General features: G+C 36.1%; 1 protein-coding gene and 1 pseudogene across 1 annotated transcript; both read left to right on the top strand.

Moving 5' to 3' along the window:
- Nucleotides 1-22: 22 nt before the first annotated feature.
- Nucleotides 23-2896, top strand: LOC120124981 (helicase SWR1-like). Its single transcript, XM_039143516.1, has 4 exons — nucleotides 23-145; nucleotides 195-632; nucleotides 2280-2359; nucleotides 2478-2896. Exons 1-4 carry the CDS (start codon nucleotides 23-25, stop codon nucleotides 2614-2616), a joined length of 780 nt encoding a protein of 259 aa, XP_038999447.1. The 3' UTR covers nucleotides 2617-2896.
- A 7244-nt stretch (nucleotides 2897-10140) lies between these two features.
- On the top strand, nucleotides 10141-11884 carry LOC120124979 (annotated as a pseudogene).
- Nucleotides 11885-12317: the final 433 nt, after the last annotated feature.

Below are 12317 nucleotides of genomic sequence, written 5' to 3'. Positions count from 1 at the left end.
AGACAAGAAATGGTTTGGTATAATGACCAATGTCCTGTCGGAGCTCTTCAACATGGGCGAACAAGCCCCAACCTCCAGATTTTCCCAGAAAAAATCTTCCAGGAAACAGACAAACCCTAGAATTTGCATTTTCAATACCCCCGACGTTAATTCTATCGAGGAATGGAAAAGCAGTTCGGATAACGTGAGAAAAGACAAGGACATTTTCGTTTCAACGAGGTCGTCGAGTTCAAGGGAAGAAGCGAAAAGGGAATCTGAACAAAGGAGCGAAAATAACAACGTGGAAGGAGGAGGAGGAGGAGGAAGAAGAAGAAGAAGAAGAAGAAGAAGAAGAAGAAGAAGAAGCAGAAGACAAAGGAGAAGGAGAGAGGGAACTGGTTGGGTACTCGAGAAGTGAAGTTACGGTAATAGACACGAGTTGCGAGGCATGGAAATCTGACAAGTTTATCTTCAGGAGGAAAAATATCTGGAAAGTTAAAGACAAGAAAGGAAAGTCACGCACCATTGGTAGAAAGAAGAGGAAACCACCTCCTCCATTTGAAGACAATGGTGTTTGTAATAAGAAACGGAAGATTTCGAGTTTGGAGCTGATAGAAACTAGTGGAACACAATGTGGATCGCCTACAAATCATGTAAGATTTAAGGTTTCATGTCCTTTCTAATAATTCTTTTAAATCAATCACGCCTATTTTGTCAACTTGGATTCAGCTTTGTGTATTGATATGCATAGTGAGAGCTTTTAAAAGTTCAGTCATTAGTAATCAAGTACCATTCTGTTTTCTGTTTTCATTTTTTCATTGAAGAGTTCAGTATTGCACTTGTGACTCAATGTTCTATGTTGTTTATGTAAGCTAATGAATTTACTTAGATGGGAATAATGATAATGTAGAACACAACTGGACACTATTCCGGTAAATTTTTCTGGGTTACTTAAATGGGAGTGATGATAATGTTGCACACTAGTGGATACAGTTCTGGTACACTTTCTTGGTTTGATTGAAGCTGTCTAAGTATGATGTTGTTTTAAGCTGTTCAAAACACTGAAGATATTACTTTTGGCTTTCTATTTATCTTAACTTGTTACCTTATAACATTGAGAACCCTGGGCTCAATATCATATTTGCTTGTTTTCTAGTTCTTTCCACAGTTGCTGGCTGTTCTTCATGCTGTTAACTTAAGCTATTCTTGATGCATTTTTTTCCTCTTCTGCTGAAGAGGGGATAGAGTTCCCATGTAACTTAGTCTGGTGTGCCAGTGTTGGATACGTGTATGTATTTGATATGGGTATATTTGTGCTTTTTTCCGATTTTTTTCCTTATATTTGGAGGATTTTTTATAAGACAGTATGGGAGCTATGTCAAGATGTGAATTGGACATGAGTACTGTACAAATGAAGAGTTTGAGTAACATACTAGTATTCAGTTTTATGTTTCAGCATATGATCTTGAATCTGATAAATGATTTGTTTAGTTCTCTTCAAGCATTGTTTTATTAAATTCCACGGGGATATTCTAATTTGATGTTTGGTGATTAATTCAAAACATAGCTCAATATATAGGTAGGTACTAATTAAACTTATGGCGCAAAGTGACTGCATGGTTCAGATTTTCTAAGATGCAAATGATTTAATTTTGGTTCTGAGAAATGACAGAAGAGATAGTACCTTTTTTTTATTTATTGTTTTCTGTACTCTGAAGGTCACTAATAGCAATTTGGTTATTGAGCTTCTTATAAAAGCTTCTTTCATATGGAGACGCGTCCTTTGAATTTCTAGTATGCTTTCAGTTCTGTGTAAAACTTGTGCTATTTATGCCAGTCGTGATAAATGTGTAGTTTTGACATGAAAATCTAGTTACAATTTTTCTTCCCGAGATTTAGAGGCTATCGGTATTCAGTTTTTTCAGTCAGCAATGAAAATTTATATGAATTCAACTATCCTGAATGTTGTTCCTCCTTGTTGAGTTATTGTTTTGAGTTCCTCGAGGCATTTGGTTTGATCTTCAGTTTGCTCCTTGGTGGAAGTAAATTTTGTTTTCTTATAAAAAAGTTGACCCTTTTAGTTATTCACTGAAAACGTTGGTTATATATGTATGTGTTCTTCGGTTGAACAACCAGTTGAATATGGTTTTTATGGATCGGTCATTTATATGTGTATGTTGATAGCTTTTTGATGATTCACGCAGGGGAGAGAATGCGACCATTGTCAGCAAGTGTGTTAACCATCAAGAGGTTAATGAAAAGTAATTCTAACTTGTTTATATATTCATCTTCTATGCAAGGGATGGAATGCTCCAGATGATAAAAGGGAAGAAGTTCACAATGAGGCAGCTGATGATCTTACCCAAGTTCTTAGAAAGAGGCAAGCAAACCAGCAAATTACCACAGTTTCTTTTTCTTTCATTCTTTCTTATTTTCTTCCATTAATCAATCATTTTAATATACTTGATTTGAATGTGGTTGAAATTTAATTCATCCAGGTTTCCTTTCTCCAGATTACCTCGGAAATCGGGAAAGGGAGGTTCTTCTGTTGTCCTTATGAAGGCTATTCCTACAGGCAAGAAAAATGGAGGAAAGCTTGCCCTGAAGGACACTCAGAGGAAATATAAAACGTTATAAATCCATCAAGCCTGTCTGGCAAAATAGCCAATTCTGCGGTTGAGCCAGCAATTGGTTCTATTTTGAGTGTGCCTTACTCCTATTGATGGATGGGATTCAAATGGCTTTGTTTGAGGTTTTGCGGCTGAAATTGGCCCCTAACTTCAAGCCTGTGGGTAAGGTGTTCACTTGATGAAAAGTAATATGAGAATTTATATTTGGTTTTGAGAAGATGGTCATGTTGGATGTTCCAATCAGAGGCTCGTTTTTCCCTTGTAAACGGAATCAATTATGGAATTACCTAATGCACAAGATGAGAGATAGGAACCATTGTTCAGAGTTAACGAGTGTTACAATTGGTTTAAATTTCGATTTAAACAACTCCCTATAGCTATATATGATATACATATTTTTTTCCTTATATCTTTTCATATGTGATGTATATATATCATGTAAAGTTGAGGGATTCAACTTACACTTGAAAATTAATCAATTAATTAATTACTAAAAGTTGAGTTATTTGAGTCATTTTATAACTTAAACTTTATTTTTTTTAAATCAGATCAAATTGAGTTTATTAAAGAGTCAATTTTTTAACATAAGATTGAATTAAAAAAATATAATTTTTTTTTAAATTTTTGGAGTTAGTCGATGAGTTAAAAATATTTGGAGTTAGTAGAGTTAACGATTTTTATTTTATAATTTAAAATTTTTTTATTCAAGTTGTTCAAGTCTCTATTTAAATTTAATTGTAAATTTTTATAGTGTTGTGATACTAATTGGTTTCATTTTAAACAACTTTCTATATGTATATATATGATATACATGTATTTTTTTATATCTTTTCATATGTAATGTACATATATCTTGTAAAGATGAGAGATTTAACTCAAACTTAAAAAGTAATTAATTAATTACTAAAAAATTTGAGTTATTTTAATCTTATTATAACTTCAACTTTATTTTTTAGAAAATCAGATCAAGTTGAGTTTATTAAAGAATCAAATTTTTTAAATCAAATTGAATTAAAAAAAATTAAATGAAACGGAGTTTTGCTGACCGAATGATTGAGTTAGAAACGGGATCATCCAAGTGATCCCTTCGCCTAATTGATATAAAAAGGGTACTCTATTTTCTACACGGTGGAGGTCTTATTTGGCCATGGACAGGCTCACCATCCTTTCAGCTAACATGAATCATCTTGAGGGAGCAGGACCATTGTGACGACCAAGGCCTGCCATCTATTTTCAAGCACTCGAAGCCCCAACGTTTGGTGAGATTGAGCTCATCCAATCCCAAATATGGTGACTGGGATTGCCATGTTTACAGATTCCTTGTCTTTCCTCCTTTTCTGTTTTCTCTAACTCTCACACCTTTACTAGTCCACCCAAACTACTATCCCCCGTTTCTTTGTGCTTTTCCAACTGCCCGCTCACGGCAATGGTTCTCTCTGGTAAGTGTTAACAACACCTCGGGTACTGAACTCAGGCCATTCAAGTGTCCCCAACCGCCTAATCGTTTTCTCATCCAATGTAACTGTGTCGACACGGCCATCCCTCTTCACTGGGAAAAGGGTTTGTAGTCCAATCTCTTTGTGTAACCCCTAGACCCTTACGATAAAAAATTTTCCAAAACATATTTCAATAGTTTAAAACCATATTACGAATAAACATCTCTAAAAATATAGTTGATAACATTAAATTTCAATTTCAATAAATTAAAGTATTAAGGACTGAGTAAAATAAAATATTTTATAACCAGTATCGAAGCAAATCTAACATTAGTAACAAAAATAACATATGTCGTAAAACAAGTATTTTCAAAATATAGGCACATATCACTCAAAATAAATGCAACTCGGAAGATAAAAACATTACAACAAAATGATATTGTACGAATGTGTCGATCCTCCAAGTGTCAGGTTTGGGTCGCCTATCAAAAAGTATCTGAAAGATAAAAGTTTGGGGGAGTGAGCTAGGGAGCTCAGTGTGTTCCAGCAGTGCAAAATAAAAACATACAGATAAGTTTCAAAATCGATTCATTATCAAAATTATGAAAATGATAGTAGAGTTGTAGTTTAAAATACAGAACAACCCTCCAACTGTATGCCATATGCAGTTCCCTAGAATTGCATCCATAAGGACTTATCCTAGGCTCAAAAGGCCTAGGTGCCAACCTAAGGGAGCACCTTGGGTCCATAAGGTCTTATCTTAGTCGAAGCATAGGTGCCTACCTGAGGGGGTGTGCCCTCAAACCCATAAGGACTTACCAAATGCACATAGCAGATGAGCCACCCTAAAGGAGTACCTTAGGGTTCATAAGGTCTTACCACTAGGCACTATGGGCACAGGAGCCCACCCAAGGGTCACTTTAAGTCTATAAGAAATTAACAGCTTGATCGGTGATGAACATGCATGAGGAATTACCAGCTTGATCGAAGTTGAACCTGCAGAGACTTCATACCAAATCCTAGAGTACCCCAAAGATATTCATTTTCAAACAGTAACTAACAGTAGCAAGGAAATCAAAGCTCAAACATATATCAATTTAGTAAAAACAGTAACCAAAAAACATGAATCAGACAAGTAGGCTTAAAACTTTAGTAAATCGGAAATTAGGCTTGAAACGGATAAATCATGCGAAACTAAATCACATCAGCTAGCTATATTGCAAATCAGGTAAAATACTCATGTGCACATAATATTTCGAACATGTATTTAAAATAGATATATGTATATAGCACACAAAGAGCATACCTCGCAAAACAAATTAGTCTGGTAGATCTATCGAGCACCAGTTTCACTACGCTCTTCGACTGTATGAGAACCTAAGTCATATCAGAACAAAGTTATTATCGGATTAGTATACTAAAATGGGTATTTAACAGAGTTTCAAAACTATACGAGTAATCATGGGCTCTCGCAAACGAGCGGATCGAGAGGAATTGGGTCGAGCAGATGAACGGTCGGGAGAATCACATATACCTTAATTAAACGACATAATATTTAGTCTTTGACCCTCAAATTAGATGTATATTCGAGTTTAACGGGTCAATTTGGAGGCTTTAAGGTTCGAATTTGGCAAAACAGACTTTGGATTCGGACTCAGGAAGTCGAAAAACATAAAATATAACTTTTCAAAAATTTTGACTTTTTTGTCAAAGTCAATAGGTATGATCAACAGTCAGGTCAAAGTCAATGGGTCAGACCGGTTTGAGTTAATTCAGGTCAGTTCGGGCTGACTCAATTCGGTCTAAGTTGACTCAGACCAGTCTAAGTTGACTCAAACAGGTCTGAGTTGACTCAGACAGGTTCGAGTTGGCTCGATCCTGTTATAGGAGGTTTCAAAACTAGGGAGGAGCCCTACACGCACGTGACGATGGTAGAGTTGTAGTTTAAAATACATAACAACCCTCCAACCGTACGCCATATGCAGTTCCACAGAACTGCATCCATAAGGACTTATCCTAGGCTCAAAGGGCGTAGGTGCTGACCAAAGGGAGAACCTTGGGTCCATAAGGTCTTATTGTAGTTGAAGCATAAATGTCCACCTAAGGGTCCATATTGTAACATCCTCAATATCATGTTAGTGACTAGATTGAAAAATTTCAGAAATTGGTGATTAAAGTAGGATAATTGAATAGTTCAATGATTTATTGGAAATATATGATGAAGGTTATTTAGTAATTATGGAATGAATTAAAAGGTAAAATGGTCAATTGACAAGTAAGATTTTTATTCTTCCTTTATAAGAAAAGGGAACCACGTGGAAAGGGTGAGATTTCTCCAGAGTTCTCTTCTTCTCCTTTCTTCTTATTCACGTGGAAGCCAAGAGCAAAGGTAAGTTTGATTTAGCTATTGATTTCTTGAATTTTTAAGTTGGATTTGAGTCTTTGGGGGTTATATAAGCTTAAGGAAAGCTTATATAAGTTTAAAACACTAAGAAGAGATAATTAGAAAGGAATTTCTATTAAGAGTTTATAAATGAACTTTTATTATAAAAAGGTTTTTGAAGTTCTAAGGATGAATTTGACTTGTCAAGGGTCTAATTAAGAAGTTAGAAGCAATAGAATTAAATTTGGAACATGTTGAAAATTTAGTGTAATTCTTGAATTACATATGGAGAATAGGATTTTGATGTTAAAGAGGTGATTAATGAATAGAAATGAGTTTGAATATGAGTATGTAAGTTAAGAATAAGAAAGGGGATGATATATGAAGTAATTAAGCTGAAAAGAGTGGATTTTCGGGCATAAATTAGAATTCTAGGCTAGTGTGCATCGGTACACATTCATCATGTACCGATGCATCAAGGGTAAATTTCCAGAAATTGTTCAGTGTGTATCGATGTACAGGAAGTGCATCGATGCACCCCTTAAAAATGGAAACATCGAATGCAATTAGTGCATCGATGCATAAGGAGTGCATCGATGTACATGTTAAGGGATGCATCGATACACTGTAGAATGCATCAATGCACTTCAAGGGGAAATAGAAATAAACCTTTCTTTTGGTCTAAGAAATGATAGATTAAAGTATATTAATTGGATATTAATATGTATCAATGTATGATTATGTAGATATCGAACACGAATAAGTTCTGGTATGATCATCAAGTTAAGATTCGATCGAAAGAAAGGAAATCATAAGAGGGGATCAAAACTTAGTGAGGCCAAGGTGAGTGCATATTCGATAGTATATGATGGTTGATGGAAATAAGACTTGCGACAAGTCTATTTCCTATAGTGTTGCGTATGAATTTATAAATAGTAACTTGTGTTTAATATGAGTGTGTGTATGCTTATTTATATGAATTGATTTGTTCTTGTATGTGCTATGTGATTTCTTTAAAGACACTACTAAGTGATGATAAGAGAATATAAAATAAGTTCAGAAATTAAATGAGTATAAAGGATAAGTTAAGTGATAAGATCTATGTGAATATGAAAATGATCTGTGTGCATATGTGATATATATGATATACAGGAACATATGTGAACAAGAGATGAAAATGATATACATGTTATATGAACACATGGGAAGTGTTATAAGATAAGTGACATATGAATATGAAATCATATGAACAGTGATATGTACATGTGAATATGTGACATGATAGATTACTAATACCCATGTTATGTGTAAAGAGAGCTAGAGGTATAGTTGGCATGCCAAGAGTCGAGGGTTCATAGGTCCTTCGGGACATACAGTGGTCCTTCGGGACATTTTATAGTGGTCATTTGGGATAAATTCATAGCCCCTAGTGGGACCCCATATGAGCTGTGGTGATAGCATAGTGCACAACCTCAATAGACTCATATATCTACAGTTCTCACATGTATGCATGGGCTAAAATAAAGGATATAATATGAGAAAAATGCTACGTGATACTATATGATTGTTTGGTAAAATGATGTGTATGTATGTGAAAGTATGATAATAAGATGATAAAGTTATGAAGTGAGGGATGATATGTGCGCATATGGATAATTATTTTATAGATGAATATATGAAATGTGCATAGTAGGAATTAGTATATGTATATGTGGGTGTGATACTTGTATGTGATATGTTAGTAGAAATTGTTCAAGCATGACTACAAGTTAGAGTTTTATTATATGTTTTATGCCTCACTAAGTCAACGACTTAGCGTGTGATTGTTTCACACGTATGCATGAGAAACAAGAGTGGAATAGCGAGAAGCAAGACATGTCAGTATTTTCCATACGATGATCAGATCAGAAACATATTGAACATATATATTTTGTTTATAGAGTTAGCTGGCATGTAGTTACAAGATTTTAAATTGAATAAGCTCTGATAGTTTTAAAGTAACAATTTGATTGTAATTATTAATGTAAAATACTCATTTTCTTAAATGATGAAATTAAGATTTTAGTGGATTTGTAAAGAACGGAGTTTTGAAAAGTCAATGTGACACCTCGAACTCGGATACGGGTTGGGGGTGTTACACATAAGGTCTTACCACTAGACCCCAAGAGCCCACCCAAGGGTCACCTTAGGTCCATAAAGAATTACTAGCTTGATCGGTGTTGAACCTGCACGAGGAATTACCAGCTTGATTGAAGCTGAACCTATAGAGACTTCATACTAGATCCCAGAGTACCCCAAAGAGAATTATTTTTAAATAGTAACTAACAGTAGCATGGAAATCAGAGCTCAAATAGATATCAATTTAGTAAAAACAATAACCAGAGAACATGAATAAGACAAGCAGTCTTAAAACTTCAGTAAATCAGAAATTAGGCTTGAAACAGATAAATCATGCGAAATTAAATCAGGTCAGCTAGCCATATTGCAAATCAGGTAAAACAGTCATGTGCACATGATATTTCGAACATGTATTTAAAGCATATATATGTATATAGCACACAAGGAATACACCTCACAAAATGAATAAGTCTGGTAGATCTATCGAGCACCAGCTTCATTACGCTCTACGACTGTACAAGAACCTATGTCATATCATAACAAAATTGTTATCGGAGTAGTACATTAAACTAAGTATTTAATAGGGTTGCAAAACTATACGAGTAATCACGTGCTCTCACATATGAGCGGGTCGAGAGGAACTGAGCCGAGCAAACGAACGGTCGGGAGAATCACAGGTACCTTAATTAAACGGCATAATAATTTAGTCATTAACCCTCAAATTAGATGCATTTAATTAAATCACTTAAATAAATTCTTAAATTACATATGCATATTCGAGTTTAACAGGTTAATTCGGAGGCTTTAAGGTTCGAATTTGACAAAACGGATTTCGGATTTAGGCTCATGATGTCCAAAAACACAAAATATTACTTTTCAAAAAATTTGAGTTTTTGGTCAAAGCCAATGGTCAAATTGGTCAAAGGTTAAAGTAAAAGTCAACGAGTCTGGTTAACGGACAAGTCAACGGGCAGATCAAAGTCAACGGGTCATAATGGTTCATGTTGACTCAATTCAGTCTAAGTTATCTCAGACCGATTCAAGTTGGCTTAAATCGGTTCTAGGAGGTTCCAAAACTGGGGAGGAACCCCACGCGCACGTGACGGCGGCGATGGGGACGGGGTCAGGGACGACGACCGAACATTCTACAAGCAACCAAACACCAAAAATGACCTAAATCAACATATTATCAAGCTAAAACATGGTGAGGTAGTCAAATAAAAGCGATTTGAAGCTTACCCCGATGACGGATAGCGAGAACGGCAATGGTGGATAACGTACCCGGTTAGGTTTTGGTCGGACAGTGATGGGGAATCCAAAGTTGGGGGTGGTGAGGCGAAACAAGATCGGGTTCGGTCGAAAATTGAAGAAAACAACAGTGGTCGGCAGATTTCAATGAATACTCGAACTCCGATTCACGACGAACGACGGTAATCCACGACAAGGGGATAGAGGGGTTTTGGTTGCGGGAGGTCGTTGGTCAGGCTGGAATGGTCGGTGACGGAAACAGAGACTGGACTGAGATGATTTGACGATGGAGCAACAAGAACGGTCTTCACGTCTTTCACGATGAACGAAAATCGATTTGGAGTCGATGACGGTTGGGGACGGTTACGGGAGGATGCCGGTTCAACTGGTGGCGACGGGGCACATCAATGGCAGCCGGAGCGGGGTAGATCGGTTAAGGGGTCGACTAGGGATTTTGGGGGATTTTGAGATTTCACGAGAATATGGGTTCTGATTTTTTTTATTAAAATTGAGCTTAAACGAATAAAACATATTTCTATTATTATTATCATTAATAGTGATTTAAGCTAGATGGCTAAGGCATGAGTGGTCATCCATTAGGTCATGGGTTTAAGCTTCCTAACATCATTTTATTTTATTTTTTTGTCAGATGATATTTTTGGTTATGGAAAAATTATGGAGCTAGTCCTTGAAACATCTTTGGTTTACATTTTGACCTAAAATCATTAATAAAAATTCAATTTAACACATTTAATTATTTAATGAATTTTTAATATTTTTACCCGAAATTTTGGGGTGCGACACTCTGGCAATTTATCAAACACTTATCGTACTCCCAACTATTCTAAGCTTTTTTAATAGGTTCTGACAAAACTCTTATTGCTCTCAAAGTTTGACTGTTATTCGTGCGACGTCTTTGGACAGAATACGTGCCCGGCTTCTTGCTTTACGGTCTGTTGGTATCAATGGGTTTGGTCTTTATCGGTTGGTCATTAAATGTCCAAGTGTGCTAATTGCCGAGGAAATTGATTCAGTGATTAGTTTTGATCGTGATGAATTAGAAGGAAAGGTCGAGCCAGCACAACTTGAACGTCTCTTTATTACAACGGCTGCGAGATTCTTGCTTGGTTTTGATCATAAGGTTAAAATGCTTATTCGTCATGAAGTTCCCAGGGAGAAGATAGCTCATGTTCTCAACAATGTCAACTTGAACAAAGCCATTTGCTGCAAGTCTGTTGAAGAAATTGAAATAAACATAAATTTCTTGAAACTCATGGCATTGAAATAATAGTCAGGCGTCCTTCAGTTCTCAACTATGATTTGGGTTCTCCAAAAATTCAGTTTCTTGAAGAACTCAGCGGAGGCTAAGCAAATGCCACTGGGACGGTGTTGCTCAAACTGCCCGCCATTTTGAGTTATAGTTTGGAGCATATGGAGGGGCATGTGGAATTCATGAAATCATATGTTGGTCTCAGTGACAGGGAAATATTCAAGATCATTCTCGTGTTTCCGAATGTGATTAGTGCCAGCAAAGAGAGGAAGTTGCGTCCTAGAATCGAGTTTCTCAAGCACTGTGGACTTGATTCTAATGACATATTAAAGTTCTTGACAAGGCCCCCTTGTTTGTGGCCCTTTCCTTTGAAGATAACCTGGCTCATAAATTCGGGTTTTTGGTAAAGATTGAGTATGAATATAGGACAAAAGAGTTTGCAGCCGCTTTGAGTGCTGTCACCAGAACTAGTTGTGAAAATATGCAAAAGGAAATCGGCCTCTTCTTGAGTTACGGACTTTCTTATGAAGATATTTTTTACATGAGCAAGAAACACCCTCAAATACTGCAGTACAATCCTAGTTCTTTGGAGGAGAAGATGGTGTATTTGACAGAGGACATGGGCCGAGATATTAGGGAGCTATTAACTTTCCCTGCATTTCTCGGTTACAAGCTTTATGACAGGATTAAGCACAGGTATGAAGTAAAGAAGAAAACCGCTGGGACCGGAATGTCTCTCAACAATCTCTTATCAGAGTCAGCTAACAGATTCTCAACCAGAAAGAAAGCAGAAAGTCTGCTTAATGATTGACAACTGAACCGAAGACTGAAGCTTAAGGGTGATCTCTGTAAATAATTGTTAATCATAATGAGCCACTGCGATTGCACTTTGATGATGAGAACTACAACATGGCAAAAGTAGAGGAAAAGTGATCTCACGTCACACCAACTAGGCCAATCACAGAACTCATTGCCTGAAAGTTAGAAGCTTCTACTTCAGAATTTTTCTTTAAAAAAAGAGACAAACCTAGTGAACTGATTTGATTTTTCTTTGATCAATTATACTATATGGCAAAGAACACATTTCCTTTTTATTCAAGTGCTTTCGTTCCATTAAGCATTGCAAAGTTGCGTATGATTAATGTAGCTAGTAAATTACCAACTCATTTTGCAAATGTCATGTTCTTTTTCTTGCTGCTCTGCCTAACATAAGAATAGCTTTTGTTGGTGGGAACCATATGTGTTTGCTGTTA

Source organism: Hibiscus syriacus, unplaced genomic scaffold (genome assembly GCF_006381635.1).
Source record: "Hibiscus syriacus cultivar Baekdansim isolate YM2019G1 unplaced genomic scaffold, ASM638163v2 tig00110429_pilon, whole genome shotgun sequence".
In the NCBI taxonomy this organism is placed as follows: Eukaryota; Viridiplantae; Streptophyta; class Magnoliopsida; order Malvales; family Malvaceae; genus Hibiscus; species Hibiscus syriacus.
The sequence above is the reverse complement of the archived record's forward strand: the minus strand, read 5'-3'. Positions and strand labels throughout refer to the sequence as shown.